General features: G+C 39.4%; 1 protein-coding gene across 1 annotated transcript in view; it reads left to right on the top strand.

The window, feature by feature from the left end:
• Nucleotides 1-25794, top strand: part of EPHA6 (EPH receptor A6) — a 4848151-nt gene that overhangs the window by 2739964 nt on the left and 2082393 nt on the right. The window contains exon 5 of the mRNA XM_044072160.1: nt 23623-23958. Within this exon, the coding sequence (XP_043928095.1) occupies nt 23623-23958 (336 nt within the window). The remainder of the gene's footprint in view (nt 1-23622; nt 23959-25794) is intronic.

Genomic DNA, 25794 nt, shown 5'->3' with positions numbered 1-25794 from the left:
TGTCTCTGTATTTGGCCAACCCTTGATGCTCTTTGTGGGTTTGTCTCATGTTTTCTGTTTGTGAAGTCGGTGTCCCAATCCAGTTTTGGTAAAACAAGAGGCCCTTGCACTCTTGTACATGGAAAATTAATTGCATGTGTCTGTTTGCTTACCTATTCATTATGAATACAGTCATTATAGTCTGCAGGTCTGCATTTTGCTTAGTTGCTCCACTGAGGACGTCCATCCTGCTAGAAGTCACCAGTCTGATAGATGTTATGGCTTGTAGATATGCGCTTGCATCACTTTCACCATCTGATTTGACTGTCTCAGTCAATGCATTTCATTGGACATGGTAGTAGCCATTAGCAGTTGTTTTCCTAGAATATGAACTGATTTTACATTGAATGTCCTGACCCTCAACAACAGCCAATGAAATGTATGCAGAACTTCATCCAAGTGATTTAAATTTATTAGCAGTATAGGGGGGTGTGATCTGTCTGTAGCTGGAATCTGTGCAGACGCTAACGATGACACAAAAAGTACACACATGCTCATATCTACAGCAGGCATTCCTTTTCTACTTGGGAATATAAGATCATAGGAAGTTACTAGGCTAATGGCCCTAGGGCCCTTACAAGTCTAGCCAAGTTATTACCCTTATTTCCATGATGACCACGTATTGCCCATGTCCAAGAGGGACACAGGTGGAACCCCTAGGGTGAATTTATGGTCACCCATCCAACCGTCCAGATTGCGTTTGAAGAGGGTCAAAGAAGTACTCTGTTTGACATGAAGTGGGAGTCTGTTCCAAAGGTGTGGTAACCACTGGGAGACAAATCTGTCCCTCCAGCAGGTTCTATTAATGTCACATACCAGGTTAAGGTCTTTAGAGCGAGTAACCTGTGTACCATTTGACTTATGGATATGCATCATTTTCAATAAAGCAGGGTCAGAGATTGCCTTGTATGCAAGGCAGAGATCACCTCTGAGTAGTCTGTATTAAACAAAATAAAGTCACAGTACTTTCAGATGATCCCCATAGGACAAATGCTGAAGACTAAGGTACTCTGTAACATCACACACCAGCTTATACCCCTATTGAAGTTGGCTGCCTTGAGAATAGAACCCTAACTATCTAAGTGCAGATACTACAAACCACAAGACTTAACACACAAGCCACTGCTCTAGTATCTCTCAGTTTCTGTTAATGTTTTGAAACAAACAAAATCTATATTGTATACAAGCAATGTTTAAAGAAAAGATTCTGACTCTTTTACAGGATACATCTACCTTTATGCAAATTTCTCCTTTAAATGTAAAAACAGTAATTAATATAGTAAGAGATATGTTAAGGTCTTGGAATCAGGAAGGTCTATTAAGTGAAGAACTATTCATTTTTTTCTGATTGAACATCCTGTTACTCCAAAATTTAAAGCACTCCCTAAGATACATAAAGACCTTAGTAACCTCCCCGATGAGAACAATAGTCTCAGGGAGGGGTTAGACTACTGAGCACTTATCCATATGGGCAGAATGCACTTTAAAACATGTTTTAGAAGTCTTTCCTAGAATATCAAAGGGTACTGGCCATTTTGTAACTGGTTTGTATGAATGTTTAACCACACAAGGCAAAGAAGATTATTTATTGGTAACACTAGAGGTTAAGAATCTATTTACTATTATAAGCAATACCTATGGCATATCAGCCATAGAATATATTTTGACCAACAAGATACAGTTTGAACCAAGTAGGAGAAGGCTTGTTTGTGATGTGTTAACACTTATTCTAGAGAATAATGTTTTTATATGTTATAGAAATTGTTATAGGCAGAAACAGGGGATTGCGATGGGCACCCCATGTGCCAACTCATACACAAATCTTGTAATTGCCTATTGGGAGGCAATGGTCATTTTTGACAACATGCATGAATAGAAGGAACAACTATGCCACTATGTAAGGTTCATAGATGACATTTTTGTCCTGTGGAGAGGTACCCCAAATGATTTAGAAAAATTTGTTATGTATTTAGAATCCAGCACTAGTTTTTTGAGGTTCACTATGCATTATTCAATAGAGAGTATAGTTTCTTGGAGGTATGCCTAACCAAAGATACTGAAGGCAATTATAATATTTCACTACATAGAAAATACTGCTGGAAAAAACAGTATTTTGACTTATGATAGTATGCATTCGAGGCACACTTTTGATAATATAATTAAATGTCAGATTAATAGAATTTCTCACCTCTGTAGTGTAGATGCATGTTCTGAGAAAGAAATTGCAGAATTAGAAGTAAATTTGAAAAAAGAGGCTATAGAAAAGGTAAGGTAGAAAGAACTATAAATAGTAGTAAATGATATAGAAGGGGCTAAGCCAGGCCATGGTTCTGTACAGATATATCTTCTGAAGGTGATACATCTTCTATGATTAATGAAGGTGCTGAAGTAAGGCTAATGTTGACATATAGTAATGACATAAAAGGTGTATGTAACATCCTTAAACGTAATTGGAAAATTCTGCAGATGGAAGATAGTATTGACAACATAGTAGAAACTGATCCTTCTTTTGGCTTTAGAAGGAATAAAAACTTGAAGGATTTATTAAGTCAGGAATTTAGGGCTATGCATAGAAATATATCTCAACGTAAAGGAACATGTGAAGATTGGGTGAAGATAGATGAAGGCTGCCAGCCTAGCCAGATAGAATTTTGGAGATAATTATGTCATCTGTAAATATTAATGTAAACCACAGGCGTATTGTCTTAAATGGTAAAAATAGTGTTTCATGTGGAACTGAAAAAAATGTAACAACAGTGCATTCTGCTGTAAGGAAGCTAAGTCAAGCATTTTATGACTGTCTTTGATCTTTAAAGTTGGATCCTGCCTGTCTAGGTGAAGGAATTCTTGCTATTGTTCAAAGGCCAGATTGAATGACCAGAATGTGCATACATAAATGTCCTTAATGGTGTTGCTTTCTGACCTGGTGTGAGCTTCCTAAAGAATGTAGCCTGTTACCCTGGGAACCCAGGAAAGTGTGAAGAGTGATGTAATGTGAACCAGGAATGTGATTTTAAAAACAGAGAGAATCAGAGAGCATTAAGCATTTTTGTCTTGACCATCCAACTCATCAGCACTCTGCTTTTGCTCTATATGTAAGCTTATCTTAGACTTGTGTTTTATCTTAGAATTAGCTAGAAACTAGAAAGATTAGACTAAGTGCTTTTCTGTGATGTCAGAACTGTACTACGGAATTATTTTAAGTATTTCTCTGTGATCGCTGAACTCTTAACTAGCACTGTGTAGTAAAAAGCATTGTCTTGTGTTTTTAATTATTTGTTATTAAGTATTTTAAACCCTTTTTAACTGTGACTGTTTTGTGTAGAGATAATTTAAGCTCTAGAGTACATTGCAGGTATATAGTGATCCTGTACCAAGTCACTTTAATAAGCCTTGACTGTTTAGTTGCACTTACCAATTGGATAATAATATTGCACAGTAATAATTGGACACCCTTTTAAGGGCCTTTGGGTAGCTGGTAAATATTAGCTGGGTGGTGGTAGTGATTTCTACTGTATAGTCTGGGTAAAAGGGGCACAGCTGGAGAACCTGTGCCAGGCTTTCCCAGGACTGTCTGTGTGGTTGTATAAACTCTTCTCAAAGTGTGTGTGTGTATGTGTGTGTGTGTGTGTGTGTGTGTGTGTGTGTGTGTGTGTGTGTGTGTGTGTGTGTGTGTGTGTGTGTGTGTGTGTGTGTGTGTCTGTGTATGTGTGTGTCTGTGTGTGTCAGCTACTTGGGCAGAGACACGAAGCACTGGATGGACAGAGAGGGTACTGGAGGTTTTAGCGTGTCCTGGACTGACTGTGATCTCTGTGTGCTTTTAAGGGAAATTGCACTTTACTGTGTATATTTGTTATCCTTTCCTCCTATATGAGACACCCCTCACTGGTCTTTGTGGTGAGGATTGAAGCTCCTTGATTGCTGGGCCAGAGCATGGATGTCACATATTAATTGTTTGGCAGTGGTGGGATATCCACACCACATATTAATTGGTTGGCAAATACTAATTAGCTTGTAGTGATGTGGGTAGTGTGAATTCCTGTAGCCTGTGTACAGTGAGCTTTGAAGGTGTTTTGTACTCTAAATCAGTCAGGCAGTGAATACGCAGAGTTCAGATCACAATTTATTTCATTAGCTTAGTTAGTCAGGGTGAGCAGGCAGCATGTCAGCAGAGGAGTATGGAAAGATGACAAGGAGCCAGCTAGCTGAGACATGCCAGGCTAGGGGAATGGTGCATGGAAACCTGACTAAAGCAGACCTGATTGCAGCCTTGGATACAGCTGCATCAGAAAACAGCAACCAGGAGGACAATCACACTGGCAGTGGAGATATAATATCCTCGGAGAATGGACAGCTCAACCTTTCTGCAGAGGACTTAAAAATCCATCTGGAGCTAAAGAGACTTGAGTTAGAGGCCAGGTGTTTGGCGACATAAGCAGCTGAGAGACTGAGGAGTCTGCAGGCTGAAGAGAATGAGAAGCTGCTATGCCTGGAAGCTGAGGAAAAGGAGCGGCAGAGGAAGCATGAGAGGGAAATGCTGACTCTTCACCAGAGTTGTGGAGGTAATGGGGAAGGGAGTAACTGGACCCCCAAAGCACAAAAGGTCAATAATTTTTTTCCGCAGTTTAAAGAGGGGAATAATTTTGATAGTTTCATTCATGTTTGAGAGGGTATGCAAACAGTATGGTGTTGACCAAAGTCTCTGGGTACGGTTCCTGACCACCTTACTCCATGGTAAAGCTGTAACTGTTTTGTCAAAAATGTCTGACATTGCATGTTTTGATTATACTGCTGTTAAAAATCACTTGTTAGAATTGTTTAAGCTAACACCTGAAATGTATAGAAAAAGGTTTTGTGAGCATAGACGCAAGGCAGATGAAAGTGTGTGTGAATATGTTGCTGAACTGAGCACTTATTTCCATAGGTGGGGGAGTGGATGTCAGGTCATCACTTTTGAAGGGCTGGCAGACATTTTGGTGAGGGAACAAGTCCTTAGCACTTTGCCTGAGGACAATAGGATCTGGTTAACTGATAGACAATGTGCTACCTCAGATGAGTTGGGGAAGATCTATACCTGGCAAGCAGGGCAGCCCTGCACAGGAAAAGGACCACCAGTACAGCTCATGGGTCCAAAGGAACCCATTGCAGGTAGCACAGACTGCCCCAACAGAATCTTCCAGTAGCAGGGGAAGTCACTAGTCCAGATACACATCCAGGAGCTAGGGTTAAATGTTTTGAATGCAAACAGTGGGGCCATGTGGCATACAGGTGTCCACGGAGGCAAGGTGGGGAACAAAAGGTGAGGGAGCTGGTAAGTGGGAAAGACAAAATACCAATAGTAGGTTGTCTTGAGACAACAAGGGTGCCAAACTACCATCCTGCAGATGTCCTGATAGGGAAGGATTTGGATGAGGCAGTACCATGTGTTTGTGGAGTTACATGCAGTCAAGCTAGGAGACAAGCAAGTGGGTCTGGTAGCCTGGGGGAGACCCAGACAGACTGCATATTTACAGCCAGGACTGGTGAGGTGGTTACTTCAGGGATGGAGCTACCCAGTAGCAGTGAGACTGAAGGTGAGATACAGCTGCTTGTGGGTACTGATGGTCCCTTAGACAGAGTGACTGCAAATGTACAGGTGAGTAGTAATATCCAGGCTGACAGTAAAGCACCACTGTTAGAGGATGCCAGACTTCCTGTGGAAGGGGAGCTGGGAAGGGTTACAAGGAGAGAGTTGAGACAGGCTCAGCTCTCAGACCCTACATTGCAAGGCCTAAGGCAGGTAGCTAGGGAGGCACCTGATTCTCAAGGAAAGGGGGAATCTGTATACTGGGACAAAGGGTTGCTATACAGAGAGTGGACCACTGAAGGAGGGCTAGAAGGTAAGAGAGTACAGCAGTTGGTAGTGCCTAGAGCCTACTATCTGGGGCTTCTAGCCATAGCCCATGATATTCCATTTGCAGGTCATATGGGCATAAAACATACAAAGAGGTGTATAATACAGAACTTCTATTGGCCTGGAATTTCCAGAGATGTAACAGGGTACTGCAGGACCAGTGAGCAGTGCCAAAAGGTAGGCAAGGCAGGAGACAAGGCATGAGCTCCTTTGATGCCTTTGCCTGTGATTGAGTAGCCATTTCAGAGGGCAGCTATGAATATTGCAGGTCCTCTGAGTACCCCAAGTTCCACAGGAAAAATGTATATGCTAGCGGTAGTGGATAATGCTACACGATACCCTGAGGCGGTGGCTTTGTCCTCCATTGAGGCAGAGAAGGTGGCAAATGCATTGTTGGAGATTTTCAGCAGGGTAGGTTTCCCAAAAGAAATACTGCCTGACAGAGGTGCCAATTTCATGTCAGACCTGCTGGCTTGTCTGTGGAAGTCCTGTGAGGTGAAGCACATGAAGACTACCCCGTACCATCCCTAGACTAATGGTCCTGTTGAGAGGTTAAACTCTACAATCAAGTCCATGCTATGGGCATTTGCATATCAGTTTAAGAGTGAATGGGACAAATATTTTCCCCATCTGTTGTTGGCTTACAGAGAGGTTCCCTAGGAATCCACAGGTTTTTCACCCTTTGAGTTGCTGTGTGGGCATAGGATGAGATGACCTCTAGATTTAATTTGAGATGAGTGGGAAGGTGAGTATGAGTCTCACATGGTGTCTGTTGTGGCATACATCCTAAACCTCAGGTACAAGGCTCAGGGAACTCATGGGCTTAGCCCAGGAGAACCTGGCAGAAGCCCAACAACAGAAAAAGGTCTGGTATGACAGGAATACTCAAGCTAGAGAGTATGCTGTAGGGCAGCAGGTAATGGTTCTCATTCCTGTCAGACACAACAAGCTGCAAGCAGCTTGGGAGGGACCCTACAAGGTGGTAAGAAAGGTACGTGATGTTAACTACATGGTGGAACTGCTAGGCAGAAGGCAGGGGCACAAATTGTACCATGTTAACATGAAACCTTACCATGACAGGGAGGCCCTTGTTCTGAACATTTACAGTGGATTGCAGGAAGAGTCTGAGGGAGATCTGGGGACTGATGTCTTCAGTGAGGCTCAGGCTGACACCTCAGTGGAAGGGGTAGCAGTGTCCCAGCAGCTATCTCCTCCCCATGATCGAGAAATCTGAGCAGTGTGGCAGGAATTCAGGGACATGTTTTACTGGGAAACCAGGGTGCACCCACCTGGGACAGCACCAGGTAGATACAGGACCCCAAAGGCCTATTAGGCAGGCCCTTTATAGAGTGCCTGAGAGAGTCAAACAGACTCTGAGGGAGGAGGTATAGGAGATGTTGGAACTAGGGGTGATTCAAGAGTCCTACAGTCCCTGGGCCTCCCCAGTGGTTCTGGTGCCAAAGAAGGATGGCAGCACCAGGTTCTGTGTGGACTACAGGAAATTAAATAGTCACACAGAGTCAGATGCCTACCCCATGCATAGGACAGATGAGGCCCTAGAGCAGCTGGGTGGAGCTAAGAATCTTACAACCATTGATCTTACCAAGGGTTACTGGCAGGTGCCCTTGACTCCCAGTGCTAGAGAGAAGTCAGCTTTTGTGATTCCTTTTGGCTTGTATGAGTTCACAAAGATGCCCTTTGGGATGAAGAATGCCCCAGCAACATTCCAGAGGCTGGTAGATCATATCCTAGCAGGAGCAGGAGGGTTTGCCCTTGCGTACCTAGATGATATTGCCATCTACAGCCATTCCTGGACAGAGCACCTTCAACATGTCAAGGAGATGCTGGGCAGACTACAGAGGGCAGGGTTGACCATTAAGCTGAGCAAATGTCAGGTGGGTATGGCAGAGGTCTTCTACCTAAGACATAGAGTGGGGAGTGGTAAGATAAGGCCAGAACCTGCCAAAGGGAAGCCATTCAGACATGGCCTGCATCTGTTACTAAAAAGCAGGTGAGGGCATTTTTAGGGACAGCAGGGTACTACAGAAAGGTCGTCCCCAGTTTTAGTACCATAGCTGCTCCCCTCACAGACCTGACAATGAAGAACAGTCCAGATAAGGTAGTGTGGACCCCAGCATGTGAGCAGACATTCCAGAAGCTTAAAGAAGCTTTGGGAGGACCCCCTGTGTTAGCCAGTCCAGATTACAGCAAAGAATTTGTTGTGCAGGTGGATGCTCTGAACCATGGGATGGGGGCTATACTCAGCTAGATTTCTTCAGAGGGGGAAGAGCACTCAGTGTTTTATCTCAGTAATAGGCTCCAACCCAGGGAGAAATGCTATGCAGCTGTAGAAAAGGAATATCTAGCGATAGCGTGGGCACTATAGAAACTTCAGCCTTATCTGTATGGAAGGAAATTCACTGCTATGACAGATCACAGCCCCTTAACATGGTTAAACAGAACCAGCCAGCAAAATGCCAAGTTGCTAAGATGGATCCTGGGGTTTCAAGCATATATGGTTGTGCAACACCGCAGTGGGATTGGCAGTGCCAGTGCAGATGGGATCTCAAGACAGGGAATGGGGTAAGGTGCATTCAGATAGACCTAACTCCCTCAAGCAGTGTTTCTCAATGGACACTTGAAAAACTAGCTTGAGTTCTCCAGGGGGGGAGATATTTGAAGATTGGGTGAAGATAGATGAAGGCTGCCAGCCTAGCCAGATAGAATTTTGGAGATAATTCTGTCATCTGTAAATAAAAATGTAAACCACAGACCTGTTGTCTAAAATGGTAAAAATAGTGCTACATGTGGAACTGAAAAAAAATGCAACAACAGTGCACTGTAAGGAAGCTAAGTCAAGCATTTTATGACTGTCTTTGATCTTTAAAGTTGGCTCCGGCCTGTCTAGGTGAATTAATTCTTGCTATTGTTTTAAGGCCAGATTTAATGGCCAGAATTTGCATGCATAAATGTCCTTAATGGCTTTGCTTCCAGACCTGGTGTGAGCTTGCTAAAGAATGTAGCCTGTTAGACTGGGAACCCAGGAAAGTGTGAAGAATGATGTAATGTGAACCAGGAATGTGATTTTAAAAACAGAGAGAATCAGAGAGCATTAAGCACTTTTGTCTTGACCATCAAACTTATCAGCACTCTGCCTTTGCTCTATATGTAAGTTCATAGGTTCATAGGTTCATAGGTAGGTACTAGGCTATCGGCCCTGGGGCCTATACAAGCCCAGCCAAAAATGTACCCTGGCTTTTACAGCCCAAGAAAATTATTTTCCTGTGCCACTGTCGAGCAGAGCCACAGAGGTGATCCCTGGGGTGAATTTCCTATTTCCCATCCAATCATCAAGATTTTTCTTGAAGAGTGCTAATGAGGAGCTTTGTTTGATATAGATAGGTAGTTTATTTCAGAGTATGGGAAGTCTCTGGGACAGGAATCTATCCCTCCGGCATGTTCTGTTTATTGTGGTGACAAGGTTTAGGTCCCTAGAGTGTGTAGGTAAGAGGGATTGGGATTTCTTTAAGTGGAGCATGTCCAGCAGCTCTGAGTTTGACATAGCTTTGTATGTTAGGCAGAGATCACCTCTGAATAGGCGATATGAGACAGAGTAAAGCTGGAGACCGTCTGCATAGGGCATCTGTTTGAGGCCGATAATCCTCTTTGTGAGGTATTTCTGTTGCCTATCCAGTTGTTGTAGATGTCTTGTGAGGTACATACCAAAAGGGGCATTGTACTCTATAATGGGTCTAATGATTGATGAGTAGAGGGGAACAATGACCTCTTTTTTTCTGGATGAGAAACCTTTTGTGATGAGGTGTGCCATGTAGAAGGATTTCCTAACTACTGTGGCAATGTGATTATCAAAGGAAAGACTACTACCCACCTGTGTCCCAAGGTCTCTTATCACACTTTCGGTGTTAAGTATGCTACCGCTTATGTTGTAGCTCATGGGTACAGAGTTTTTACCAAAGGGGATGACAATGCACTTTTTGGCATTGAGCTTGAGGCCATGGCTTTGACACCAGGCATCTGTCTCAGTGAGGCCCTTTTGTAGGATGTCCACATCGTTAGGAGTTTCGATTATGGCTCCTAGTTTGCAGTCATCTGCGAACTTCATTAGCCAAAGACCTTCTGTGTTAGCCTGTACTTCAGAGAAGTAGATACCAAACAGGAGAGGATCCAGGACTGAACACTGTGGTACTACAGTTGTCACTGGTCTGAAGTCGAATTTCGAGTCTGCTACTTTCACAGTGTGGGTTCTGTCAGTGAGACAGTTGGCAACCCATCTTGTGACATAGGGATTTATACCTAGCTTAGTGAGTTTATCTATAATTCCAGGGTGTGGAATGGTGTCAAAAGCCTTGGCAAGATCTGTAGAGGCTGTGTGAACCACCTAACCCTTGTCTACGGCTTTGGTGACTGCTTCAAAGAAATCTATCAGGTTTAGGAGACATGATCTGCCTTTTACAAACCCGAACTGGGTGGGGTCCAGAGTTTGGAGATTACCAATGTCTTTGATTATAAGTTCCATGATGATATGTTCCATGGCCTTGCAGACCAGGCTCGTCAGGCTAATGGGGGGGTAGTTCCCAGGGTCCGTGTTGGCTCCCCCCTTGTGGAGTGGGATAACCATCGCTGTGCGCCATTCAGCAGGCACAAAGCCTGATGTGAGGCTATGATTGAACATGGTACTTAGGTTTATTTTAGACTTGTGTTTTCTCTTAGAAATAGCTAGAAACTAGAAAGATTAGACTAAGTGTTTTTCTGTGATGTCAGAACTGTACTACGGAATTATTTTAAGAATTTCTCTGTGATCTCTGAACTCTTGACTAGCTCTGTGTAATACAAAGTATTGTCTTGTGTTTTGTAATTATTTATTAAATATTTTTAAACCCTTTTAACTGTGGCTGTTTTGTGTAGAGATAATTTAAGCTCTAGAGTACATTGCATGTATATAGTGATCCTGTATCAAGTCACTCTAATAAGCCTTGACTGCTTAGTCGCAGTTACCAATTGGATAATAATATTGCACAGTAATAATTGGACACCATTTTAAGGGCCTTTGGGTAGCTGATTAATATTAGCTGGGTGGTGGCAGTGATTTCTACCGTATAGTCTGGGTAAAAGGGCACAGCTGGAGAACCTGTGCCAGCCTTTCCCAGTAGTGTTTGTGTGGTTGTATAAACTCTTCTCAAAGTGTGTGTGTGTGTGTGTGTGTGTGTGTCAGCTACTTGGGCAGGGACATGAAGCACTGGTTGGACAGAGAGGGTACTGGATGTTTTAGCTTGCCCACTAGGCTGAGATCTGGATCCTATAGCTGTGCCAGTGTGGTCTTATTGGGGGCCTGGAGAGCAAGGGCAACCAGACCCGGACTGACTGTGATCTTTGTGTGCTCTTAAGGGAAATTGCACTTTTACTGTGTGTATTTGTTATCCTTTGGTGAAGATTGAGGTTCTTTGATTGCTCGGCCAGGGCATGGGCACCACAGAACATTTCAGTGTAGACAGTGGTAAAGCTTGTTCATTTATTAAGGATGAAAACTTGTTTGTACACCTGGTAACTGGCAAGAAATATTATTTGAACAGGTATGCAGATTGCAGAACACAAAATGTAGTTTATTTTGCTTTGTGCCAGTGCTGAATTTCATTTTACGTAGGAAAAATGAACTGTATATTAAAACAAAGGATTTTTAAGCACCTTTCAGACATCAAGTTACAGAATGCCCACAATGTACTTTATGAGCATATTAAGCAAAATCCTGGTCATGGATTTAAGTTCATGGCATTGCAGGTAATAGATGTTAATGTTAGGGGGGGACTTGGTGAATCATACACAATATAGTGAAATGAAGTGGATTATACAGATAACATCCCAGAGATCACCTGGATTGAATTATGTCATTCCACTGAATCCCGCCCTAAAAAAGGAGGGTACAATACTAGGATGTGATTGGTTGTCATGTATTTAAATTCACCTGGCTTGAAATGTGTTTTTATCTGAGGAAGGGTTTAGTCCTGAAAGCGCTCATAACTCTGAGATATATTTTGTTATTTTAACTTGTGTTTTTAATAAAAGTTTTCTTCTGCCTGGTGGATCGACTACTCTTTGTACATTTCACTTTAATGTTTTGGAACAGAAGGTCAAAAGCTACAGTTTGCCATCACTGTGTTGTAACAAAGCTGTTCCAACACCATAACTGCTATCATATAAGGTCACCATAGATGGTTTATTGACATCGTAATGGGCAAGTCTTTACATGGACATTAACATAGGCTTGACATTTTCTTTAAAACATGCACTAGGTAATTAGTTATGTTAAAGGATGAAGTGCCATTTTGAATCCTGGCACAAATTTGTACAAATAGTTTACCATGACTTGGATTTGCTGAAGTTCCTTGACATTACCTGGACTTGGCAATTCAGTCACAGCATCTACTTTCTTAAAAACTGCTTTGGTGCCATCCCCTCATCTGCAATGTCCAAAGCACTACCTTTAGCCTCATAGGACTATTCATTAGGTTCAAACATCAAAATTTCATCCAGTCATGGCTACTTTGTTCTTAAATCTTTGAGGAGGATATTCATTTCCCTATGAAAGATTTCAAGTGCTGAAATAATACCAAATGGTAAACTCTGAAAACAAATTCTTCCTACTAAAGTAATGAATGTGTTTAATTATTTACTGCTTGGGTCAAATGTTATTTACCAAAAAAAGACTGGTACCATTTAATGTGGAGAACATCCTTGTCCTTGTTAGCTTGGTCACTGTGTCTTTCAAGGCAGCCAGGACAACCATCTCCTTCCTAATAGGATAATTGAAATGTTTTAGATTAACACAGATTGTCATGCTGTTGTTTTTCTGCAGTGCTGACTCTAATGCATTGCGCCATTCTGGAGGGTCTGTAATCCTTTCAAATATCCCCCAATAATTGCATTCAATATAACTAAGTCTCTACCTTAGACAGAATGTAGAATGGTGCTTGTTATGGTGTAGTGAAGGCATACTGAGTCATGTCAAGCTTCAAGGTAATCTCTGTTCGCACTCATCCTAGGTTTAGAACATCACCAAACACAACAAAGCTTATTACCTCAATTCTGGCATGTAATGGCTGCACTTAGCCAATTATTCATATAGCAGCCCCACAATTCATGGCTAGAAACTTCCCCAGACATCTGAGCTTCCAGGCTGGGCTGCATTCTTACATTTCTGCTTTGACCAGCTGAGTACATTTCAAGATGTTTGTATATACACCGTGAGACATCTGTGTTATATCTAACCCAATGTTTATCTTAAAGTTTGTTGGAGTACTATAAACTGGAAGTCTGACATGTCATTCTTTATCTGAGAATATCTGCTTACAGAAAAATAAAGCTATTTTCCTCACCTTAGCATCTTCTGTAAACTCTGTGTCCACTGTTGTAGTCTTCTAAAAATAGTAAAATTTCTAATTTATTTACATTTTCACCTCCTTCTGCTGCATGACAATCACTGTTCTGACTAATAATGCACATAGTTGCATCTGGCAATGTTTATTGCTTGCATTCCTTGTTTTTTTTTTTTTTTTTTTTTTTACTTTAACTTCCATGTTTACCCTTCATTCCATGCTTTATACCCTGCTCATTGCATTTTTTTTTTTGCTAAATTTCTTTCACATCTCTCACCATTCTCATTACCACAATTCAGTGAACTTTTTCTCCAGTTGTAACTTTTACAAACTTTGCAGTTTGCAATACTTGTGAACAAATTTCTCTTATTTCCCTGTCTTTAGTAGCAACAAACACAGTATTGTGCCAGTTCTTTCAGATGTCTCAAGTATTGTGCCAGTTCTTTCAGATGTCTCCAGTATTATGCCAGTTCTTTCAGATGTCTCCAGTATTGTGCCAGTTCTTTCAGATGTCTCCAGTATTGTGCCAGTTCTTTCAGATGTCTCCAGTATTCTGCCAGTTCTTTCAGATGTCTCAAGTATTCTGCCAGTTCTTTCAGATGTCTCAAGTATTGTACCAGTTCTTTCAGATGTCTCCAGTATTGTGCCAGTTCTTTCAGATGTCTCCAGTATTGTGCCAGTTCTTTCAGATGTCTCCAGTATTGTGTCAGTTCTTTCAGATGTCTCCAGTATTGTGCCAGTTCTTTCAGATGTCTCAAGTATTGTACCAGTTCTTTCAGATGTCTCCAGTATTGTGCCAGTTCTTTCAGATGTCTCATAAATGATTTCCAACCCCTCCACTTTATGAACACATTTATGGACACATGATCTTTCTTGTGTCATATTTGTTTTAGGGACAACATTTTCAATTACCGTTAGTTTTGCTGTATCAAATGTTAAGGGCTACCCATCAGAAATAGTGAAAGATATAAAAACAGATCAAAATCCCTGCCCATGACTTAAAGTAGGAAATGTATCTCAATCCTGTGGTCTTCATCCAGAGGTAATGGTGGTCTGCAGCATATGCAGACCGTTGCTTCCATAATGTCATTGTTGATAGCTTTGTGAAGTCAAATGGCTCTGATGGGCCAAATTATGTCATTTTAAGGCAATTTTTTAATACCTTCTTTTCTATTGGCCACCAACTTGCCTGAGCCGATATTATTCAAAAACATAAGTAAAACCATTGGTGAGGAATCTTATGGCAATGCTATGCAGTTTCTTGTTGATCTGATCATTTGCTAGGTTCCTTGTGAATTGCTGGCATTTCAATTTAACTCCAGCCCTTTCTCTTACTATACTGTGCTCCACTCCTAGGTCAGGACACCAGAGACACTGAAGACCAGGTCTGGTGTATATCAGTTTGTTACATTTATTTTTCATACATGTTATAAACACACACACACGCACACACACACAAACACACACACACACACACAGACACACACACACACACACACACACACACACACACACACACACACACACACACACACACACACACACACACACACACACACACACACACACACACACACACACACACACACACAACCAAACACACACAAGCACACATACATAGATATGCACATCAGTGTCTTGTCATTTACACAGTGTCCTCAACCATAGCCCCTCCTTCAATGCAGTGCCATGCTTTATGGAAATAAAACTCTTTTGGCAAGTCATCAAAGAGATCTATTGATACCAGAGGACCTGATAAGCATTTTTCTAACATCTATACCTAGAGTGCCTGATCTGTGAAGAGGCAAGTGTCAATAAATTAGATGTGATGAAGTCAAATTTGCAACCTGATTTATTTGGTTGCATAATAAGCTAGATAAAACATGCATGTCAGAACTTCATTGGCATAAAGGGTTAAAGCCCTGACTATGACACAGGTGACCCTAAGTCTGGTTAGTGGCCCTGGCCCCTGCTGGAGAAGACATAGGAAGTAGAGCATTAATGAGGTTTAAACCTAAAACCTAAAAAACTGAGAGGGCCACGGACCCCTGTGCGCCCCAGTTCTGGTGCCCTTAGTCAAATTCTGCTCTTAACATTAGAGTTCAATAATTATGTTCAGGAGGCTCAAGAAAAACTTCTGCATACATGAAATAATCCTTACAAAGTGAAATGAAGAACTGCATAAAAAAGTGTGAAGATTCGTAACAGAGTGTGACATAATACAGCTTTCTAATTTGTTATGTGCAGAGCCAGTAGGTCTTCGGCTGGAGAAATTTAAATCTGACATCTGTAAATAAAAAAAATCATAATTCCAAAACAGCTCCTTTTTTATAAAAAAGTAGAAGCCTTTGACTAATATGCTATAACTGCTTCACTGTTAACATTTTATATATTTTGCGGAAAAGAATTGAACATTGTTCCCTCTACAACTCCATTCTCATTACCAAAACATCTGAAGGTGCAATCCTGCCATCAAGGCACAAAGCAAAGAATATGGTTATTCCAAAACCTGATAAAAGCAAACACAGTTCTGCAGTTTTCAAAGTGATTTCATTGCTATTGACACACAAAGCTGTTTTCTAAAATCCTTGCAAATGGACTTCAGAGTTCAATCAGTCATTCCCAGTGGACAGGCCTATGCCCAAGAGGTCATCTGTAGCAAGAATTTATACCTTTTTAATATCCTGGCTTACTATCTGGACAATAAAACCTCTCATTTTGCAATATTTTAGTTGCAAAGAAAGCATTTGATCATGTAAATTAGGCCTCTCTGCAGACAGCTATCTGGACCGTGGGATTTGCAGAAAGCTTTTTGACCTGCACTTAAATTCTGTTTACAAATTTCAGTAAGCAATACTGCCAACATCATTTATTAATTAAAGTAGTACAAAACACAATACATCTGGGTCTGTTCCTTTATTGCCCTATGCAGTGACCTCCCTCTTATCCAACCATCAACAAATGGCAGTGATGGACTAAAACTGGAATATAAAAAGACACATTCTTTTCTGTGCAGCTGATAAATAATTTTAAATTATCCACACAATACAAATCCTTATAAATAATATGCAGCATTTTACAAAAGGAGTATGTTGCAATCACTGCAGCAAAAACTAAGGCCTTCTTTATTGTTAGCATTTTTTTTAATTTATAGTCAATTCCTTTTTCAAGTGTTCTGGAACTTGTTCTTTTAGAAATTTCTAGTCAGTTCCATTTTAAACTGTTATGAAACTTTACTTTTGTACTATTATTCATCTTAATTTAAATCAATAATATTAAAAAAATAATGTATACTAGCCTACTAGACATGGTCAGTAGGTCCACTGCAGTGTTAATGACTCAATAGATAACACTCTGGCTTTTGGTGCTTGAATACCAAAATGCTGTGGGTTCTATCCTCACTGCAGGTTGTTGGATTCATTTTCCAGCACTGACACAGATGCACAATATAAGGGTGGTGTTGGACTCCTGAGTGTGATGTCCTTCCAATGAGACAGTAAACTGACATCTCATCTACTTGAGTTAATAGTAGCTCAATTAAATGTAAAAGATCCCACAGCACCCATCAAAAAGAGTAGGGGGAAGGTCCCCACAGGCATGACCAAATTTCATCCAGTAGGTTGAACACCATCTTAGACCTCCCCTGAAAAGAGGCCTCTAACCTAGTGGGACTATTACAGCCAATAAAAAGAGGCCTCTAACCTAGTAGGATTAGTACAGTTGATAATTAAATAACATTAGAATTCAGACACTCTGACAGGGAAGCAAAGAACTCTCCAAAGAAACTCAGCCTGTTGTATAGATGAAATGGTCAGATGGTTGCATAACTAACACATAAAGCCTGCATGACAGAGAAGTGAAATATCTTTGAATGGAGTAAGATATGAAAGTAAACATGTGATCTTCCATGACCATACTTTGTTTTTATTTATTTATTTATTGACCTGTTCTGTTGCAATACTACAGACCCTTATGCTTTTACTATGTGTACAAAGGTAAGGATATGTTAAAAAGAATTATTGCAAGCCAATGATCGGCACTTGCTCAGTTCAAATACGACAAATACCTAGTAATCAATTCCTGAGTCACTGCATAAATATGCGACAGACACCACAGGGATGAGAGACAACTGGATCTGCAGCCTAGCACGACCAGTGTTAAAGCTTGCTCTATATTTTTGCTGAAACAAAACATGCTGAATGGGTCTTAAAAATATGTGTCTTGAGGAACAGGTCCTTGATAACATACTATACATGAATATATGTATATATATATATATATATATATATATATATATATGCATACATAAGTAGCTTTACTCATGACTACTGTGTATCCACTACAACTAAGAACAATGGAGTTATGCATGTAGTTCATCTGTTTTTGTGGTTACTGACACCCTTATAGTACATTGACTCCAATCTGCCTTTATATTGTACATTCCATGCCCATCTGTAAATATGTACCGTGCATATTTGATATTGCCTGGTTCTGTTAAATTGATCTCATTCTATTTGTTTATTGCAACTGTATTTTGATGAATTTTTCTGCATATTCCAGGTTTTATTGTATAACTTAAAATACATTTCTCTATGTTCTTTGAATATTTGTATGTAATTTCTTGGAGCTTTTCTCCTCAGATCTCTACTGAAAATGGGTTTCTAGCTCAGTTGGACCAACCACATTAACAAATGTCAAATAAATAAATAAATTAAATATAAATCACCGAGGAATGAAATAACTAAATGTCATACATTTGAGCTTCAGAGTTCATTTCCTTTAGAAAATGCATGCTAAGACAAATGCTGTTATTCTAGAAACTTTCTAAGTCTATAACAGCAATGCTTAAAATATGTCCCTATTTTTTCGGCCTTCCCCCAATTATTTTAGGTTTTGTCCAGATTTCTTGTGCTAAGAGTTTGAAAGGCATGATGCTCACACACACACACACACACACACACACACACACACACACACACACACACACACACTCACATGTGTATATATATATATATATATATATATATATATATATATATATATATATATATATATATATATATATATATATATATATATATATATATGTGTGTGTGTGTGTGTGTATACATACATACAGATATATATATATATATATATATATATATATATATATATATATATATATATATATATATACGGGTATAGTGGCAGTCGATGTTACAAAATGTTGATGTCATTAGTGTCAACACATAATGCTGACATATGTCTGCATATGCTCTGATATATATATATATATATATATGTGTATACACACCACCAAAGGTCCAGCATAAATATTCTCCTCCAGAATACTTTCAAAAAGTCAGTCCATATGGCTGTCCAAATAATGCAATTTAATGGAAGCAACAGAAGACACAGCAGTTAGCTGCCATACAGCAGCATCAGGAACAGGTAACTCCATGCAGGAACAAGTGACGCAACAGACCCGTTCCACCCCCTGCTGTCATCAGTGTGTAAGTGCATCCATTTCTCACTGCTTCTTAAATAGTCATACATTTAAAGGTACACCCCCATATAAGCATTTCTCAGTACAGTGTTACATACAAATATCTATTACAAAATATAAAAACTTTTTAGAAAATAAATATACACATGTAATAACTCAAACATATTTATACATATATACATATAAAAATATGTATATATTAAATAAATATACTCATACATATACACAAAGCATATAAACATCTACACACATTTAGTTTTTCAAAAAATCTATTTTCAAATGTTAAATATGCTCATTTAAACCTGGCTTATAAGTGGCCCCTAAATTTGCTATCCACAACCGTTCCTTTTTATCTAAGATCTTATGTTTGATATTTCTAGACAAGTCAGTGCCCCATACCACATCAATACCAACAAACACAAAATGTGCAGAGTTGTGCTCTAACTTGTGCCTATAAAGTGTACTTCTAGATCTGTTACAGTTTATGTCACTCAGATGTATCGCTATACAGTTCTTAAAGGCCCTAGAAGTCTGGCGTGTATAGAACGCTCCACATTGGCAAACCGCCATATACACTACCCATTCTGTCCGACATGTAATAAGGTACCTAATGTCAAAAACCTTCGAAGTATTAACAGAAGTAAAAAATCTGGACTTAAATATAACTTTGCAGTAAATACAATTACCACAACTATTACAACCCACCAGAGTGCTAACCCTCTTAGGTCCCCTAGTGCCATCCATTCTTTTGTACCAAGAGAGGTATTCACCCACATTCCTACCTCGTCTGTAACTGTCAAAGCACTGGTCACCTAAACACTGATCAAAAAAATCATCAGATTTTAAAATATGCCAGTGTTTGTCAATAACCTGTTTAATTTTATAACAGTTCATACCATATATGGTAACTAGTCTAACCCCAGTTTGTTTAAGCCTAACAAGTCCAGGTTCTACTGTTGAGGATTGTTCAAACATTGCAACATTAAAATAGATGATAGGCATTGGAAACATGAGCCACAAAGCATTATAGAAAATTATGAAGTTTATAGCACATGGAATTACGCATTAGCAACATTTAAAAAATAGATGCGAGAAAACCAGATACAGTAATCCATGAGATGAAGGCAAAAGTAGCATTGATCGTTGAAATTGCTACTCCCAATGATTACAGTGTCTTATTTGCAGAGAGACAAAAAGTCATAAAATACCAGGTTTTGCAGGAAGAAATGAAGCCAATGTGTTAGATGGATACAGTTCCAATAGTAGTAGGAGCAATGCATCTCATAAACAAAATTTTGCAGTCTTATTTATGCTGATGTACGTAACTCTGTACGAATTGCAGTAGGAGTCACTTCTGAGCATTTTGCGGATGCTGCGAAGATCACTTTTGGCTAACATCAAAGATTGAAACAATACTAATTTCATGAACATAAATCATACTTTGACTTATGAATGTGGTCCATTACTTCATGGTATTAGGAGCTCAAAAGGAGAAATTAAACAGTTGTTGTTGTGTCTTTCAGCTTTTCCCAGTTAGGGGTCACCACAGTGGAACTCCGGTCCGCTAATGATTGGCAGTAGATTTTTACATGCCAAGTTGCCAGCTCTGATGCACAACCTTCAACGAAGGTACGCCCATTCATGCATGTCTCCACACAGAAGACGCTCTAGGTGAGAATTAAACAGTAAGATATGTAATATAGTCCTAAACATAGTATTGCATAAGAAATTAAACACTTACATGTGTTACATGAAGTACGTTTTTAAAGTAAGTATTGATACAAATTAGCAGTAAGTATAGCAAGTGAAAGTGACCATTTATACATTTTGCAGATAATAAGATTTAGAATTGGCCAGAAGAAGGGATTTAAACAAAGGTGATATATATGCTGCCCAGTGAGGGAAACACAGCTCTCTGAATGCCACAGTTACATATCCATCTGTTACTGACATGAGAGGCTAGAAGGGAATACAGTGTTTATTTTTATGGCAGTTCTTATTTCTGGAAGGAACTTATGCCACTATTTACCAACATAATACGCTATGTCACCAAATGTATTAATGGACATGGTAACATACGGCAGCCAGTAAGTGAATTGTTTAAGTTTCTACAGAGATGCTCTTCAGTTAATCCTCTGACAGCTGGTGCACAGTTTAAAGCTGTGAACTCTATTTCTGTGCTACAGAGTTTGATTCTGTCTTCCTTCATTTGCTTCACATTTGATCTTAAGCAAGTAAGTTAACAAGACATTGTTTTTAACTCGCCCATGAAAAGGGGATGTATGTCCGTGGGACTACATGATTAAAAAATAGGATTATTATTAATACCATCAAATAGAAATGTGTAGACGTGCATCTGTTTAAACACAAAAATGTGTGGTAGTTCAGAAGGAGTTAAGAAAATGATATAATAATGGACCCTTAGAAAACTAAAGCTGCACGCAGCTATGTTATTACCCTGACATGTGTGGTTGAAGCTATTCATCTTCCTATCTATTGATTTTATCCTTTCATTTTTCCCCTTATGATATCATACATCTGGGATCCTTGCACACTGCCTGTCATCGTTTCATTCTTCTCCTTATGATATCATACATCTGGGATCCTTGCACACTGCCTGTGGCTAATTACTGCTGTTTCTATATAAAATGTTTGAGTGGAGGCATCCTCCTCAGTGCCATTTTAGTACAGTGGTGTAGGCTTTATATGTTTTATGATACATCAGCTGTTGCATGCAATAGTACTGCAAGCATGCCGACCATAAGAACTGCTAAAGATACCCTCCGATGTCACTTCCAAGACATAATTAGTCCGGTGACCATTAAGGAGCTGCAGTACCGTGGTGAAGGCTGCCTCTACAGACACTGAGTCCCATATGCCCTTGTCTAATAATCAAACCTGGTGATAAGGTTATGTGACTGCCCCTGTAACACGGAACCACATGTGCTAAAATAAACGCATGTAATATTATATGCCATTTTACTGAAACTCACCCATTTTATAATCTAAATAGGACTTTCCTAGGCAGAAACTATTCTGGCAATATGGCATTTCTCGGGTGATAGAAACACTTAAAAACATCCAGAATTATAAGCCATCTGACATAAGCCATTACCCAACTAGATAAATGTACAGAGTGTGTACTTACAAAACACTATATGGGAATATTTGTTGCCTTAGTGCAGTAAAGAATAAATTAGATTACAACATTATGAATACAAATGCATGCAACAACCTGGCATCTAACCAAAAGCCCCATTTGCCCAGGAGTTCACTCAAAAGTGCAATTCTAAAGTATCCACTGAATGTACAATACAATACTGATGTTTTCAGTGAAACTACAGTGCATTAATGAAGTATCCATTTGAACTATTGTGTAATACTGAGTATCATGTCAGAACTGAAGTGTCCAATAAAACTACAGTATGATAATGAAGTATACATGCAAACAACAGTGAAGTACTAAATATCCTGTAAAACTATAGTGCAGTACTAAAGTATCCAAAATATGCTGCAGCACTGAAGTATCTAGTGCAACATGAATCAATAGTGAAGTATTCATTAAAACAACAGTACAGCACAAAGTATGCTGTCAGACATTAAGTATTCAGTGACCTGTCAGAACTGATATAGCCTGTGAAACTACAGTGTGGTAATGAACTATCCATTCAAACTGCAATGTAGTACAAAGTATTGTATAAAACTACAGCACAGTACTCAAGCATACAGGAAAACTGCAGTGCATTACTGAAGTATCCACTCAAAGTATAGTGGACTACTAAAGTGTCTTGTGAAACTTGAATCAGTAGTGAAGTATCCAGTAAAACTACAGTGCAATACTCAAGCATACAGAGAAACTACAATGCAGTACTGAAGTATAAAGTCAAACTGCAGTACAGTAAAGAAGTATCCTTGCTGACAAACAGTGCTGTACTAAATATCCTGCAAAAGTGTAGTACTCAAGTATACAGTGAAACTACAGTGCAGTACTACAGTATCCAGTCAAAACTGAGTATGCTATAAGAAGTGAAATATCCAGTCAAGTGTCAGAGCTGAAGTATCCAGTGAAACTGCAGTGTGGCAATGAAATATCCATTCAAACTAGAGCAGTATTAGGTATCCTGTAACACCACAATTCCTACTCAAGTATACTGTAAAACTGCTATGCAGTACTACTGTATCCAGTCAAAGTATAGTGCAGTAATAAAGCATCCAGTGAAACTTGAATCAGTAGTAAACTATCCAGTGAAACTGCAGTGCAGCAATGAAGTATGAATTCACACTTCTGTGCACTGCTTTAATATCCCGTGAAACTGCAGTGCGGCAATGAAGTATGAATTCACAGTCCTGTACACTGCTTTAATATCCAGTGAAACTACAGTGCAGCAATGAAGTATGAATTCACACTCCTGTGCACTGCTTTAATATCCAGTGAAACTTCAGTGCAGCACTAAAGTACCTAATGAAACTAAGATGCAATAGTGAATTGCTGGGTAAAAATAAAGTACAGTTCTGAAGTATTCAGTAAAACTAGAGTGCATTATTGAATTCTGCACTAAAACTATATGTGGTAATGAACCGTCTAGTGAAACCATGATACACTACTGAGGTATCCTTTGAAAGGTTTCATGAAATATATTATGCCATTATTTCAGATACTTGTCACTTAATGATGAAAGTTTTGATATAATCTAACTTGTTGACTTTGACACAAAGTTATTTTGTTAATGATGAATGTTTTATTATAACATATCTTGTTAACACAAATTCAGTATCTGCTTCATTAATTATTTATTTTATTTTGTTTTCAGGACCTCCTTCCGCTCCCAGGAATGCAGTAATTAGCATAAACGAGACAGCTCTAATTCTTGAATGGAGCCCACCTGTTGATATGGGTGGAAGGAAAGACCTTATTTACAATGTAATTTGCAAGAAATGTGGATCTGACCTTGAACAGTGTGAACTATGTGGTGGAGGGATACGTTTCATCCCCAGTCAGACAGGTTTGACTAACTCCTCTGTGACCATACTTGACTTTTTGCCTCATGTGAACTACAGTTTTGAGATTGAGGCAGCGAATGGAGTCTCGGAACTCACGAGGTCCGATAAGCAAATCACCGCCATTGCATTCACAAGTGATCAGGCAGGTAAGCCGTTCTTTGTGCTTTTTCTTATAATATTCAGTTTGCACTGTGACTGTTTCAGAAACAAGTCCTGACACTGGCATTTACTATATTATAGGCTTTATTAATTTTCACTTCTCAATTTTTTTAAGTAGCATTATTTTTTTTAGTGGACTATGGAGCAAAGCAAGTTTACAGAATTGAACTTACAAGGCATTTTGCTTTGACGTTCATTTGTTGTAACACTGCATCATTTTCTTTTTTAGCAGCAGGTATAGGAGAATAGTATTTCATGTGATTTTTATACAGTTTAATGCTAACAAACTGATCGTTCAGTTTAATTTTGAAAATCTAGACATACAGACAGAGGTACAGAGTAGTTTTACTAAAAAGGAAAACTACAGATAAAACAATATGACTAATAGGGTTAGTTGCCTGAGTTATCAAAGTCATGAAGCATAGGGTTTGATTGTGTTAGGGGTAACTGCTTGCCACAGTAACCTTATAGACTCTTGACTTAAAGTGCATGAATTGTTCATCTTTCTGTGTAATTTATTCCGGATATTCCCCCATCTGGATAGTACGCCAATCTGCAGAGGTGCTCATTAAGGTATAGCATATTGCATAGTCACAACTAGCATTTAAGTCTCACTTGGATTACTTTACTTTGCATTACTTTCCATCATTTAAGTACAATCAATTCAGAGTTATTGAGCAGTCCCCAGTTATCTCAGTATGAGCGTTAATCAAATGCTTTTTACAGTCATTTATATAGCACACATTCAGCTCTTGTCTTAGCGACAGTGAAAAAGTGGTTAAGTGCTAGGTGGCTTCTTTTTCAAAATCACTTGCAGATGCATGTACAGCTCTGGAATATTTTTTACACTTTCAGAAATTCTATACTGATTTCTCTGTGAGTTTGCATTTGTGAAGATAAATGTCCTGCAGTATGAAAAGGCTGCATTTGGTAAGCTAGAGGTTTAGCATTATACTTTATTGTGGCATTCTGTTTCTCCTGATAAAGCACTGTCTACAGTGCAAAATGAGTATTGTCAAAGGAATAGGTGGGAAAGTGAGCACAAAAGATGTAGTCAGTGATAACAGTGGTACTTAGTGGTAAGAGGGCCATTTTTATCCACTGCTGCAGAAGTCATGGCCCACTAATTAAAATATTGGAACATCCGAAAAAGTTAAGGATGAAGTAAGCTAAACTGGTATGAAAAAGTATTTGCTTACATTTTCCAAAATGTGTGTATACAAATTAAGCCATAGCAAATGGATGTGAGAAAAACCCAACTCCTATAAGTTTAATAATTAGATAAAAATCACCTGAAAAACTGAAAAAGACTAAAATACTGGGTGAGATTCAGAAAAATGGAATGCTCTGTATACAGCTAGTGGGTCAGTAGAAAACGTAATTGCCCTGAATGTAGTTCACAGAGGGCAGAACAGGATTTGAGACAAGATATGTTACTGCACACCAATGAAGCAGATGGAATGTAGTACATACAGAACTAGGCAAGGTAACATTATAACAGCACTGTACAGCAACAGACATATATCATAGTATTGCATTTCCTGTCATGTGATGCAGTATGATGACAGAATTACTGATGCCCACCAATGACAGGGAGAGAAACTGGCACTGTACCATCACAGTTCTAGTATCAAAGCCAACAGGAAGTAATACATTTTTTGCTGTTTCCTTTGGCACTGTGACAATCTTCTACCAGACAGTGATCCATCCAAATCTCTTGGCTTCTTGTATCATGTTTAATCACCTTCCCACACCTTAGGGCCACTTGACCTACCCATACTGGTGAGTGACAACAGAGGCCCTAACAAAGTGTCATTAATTCT

The sequence above is a fragment of the Protopterus annectens genome, chromosome 5.part0 (genome assembly GCF_019279795.1).
Source record: "Protopterus annectens isolate FY-2018-M chromosome 5.part0, PAN1.0, whole genome shotgun sequence".
Lineage (NCBI taxonomy): Eukaryota > Metazoa > Chordata > Ceratodontiformes > Protopteridae > Protopterus > Protopterus annectens.
Note: the sequence above shows the minus strand (reverse complement) of the source record. Positions and strands in the feature narration are given on the sequence as shown.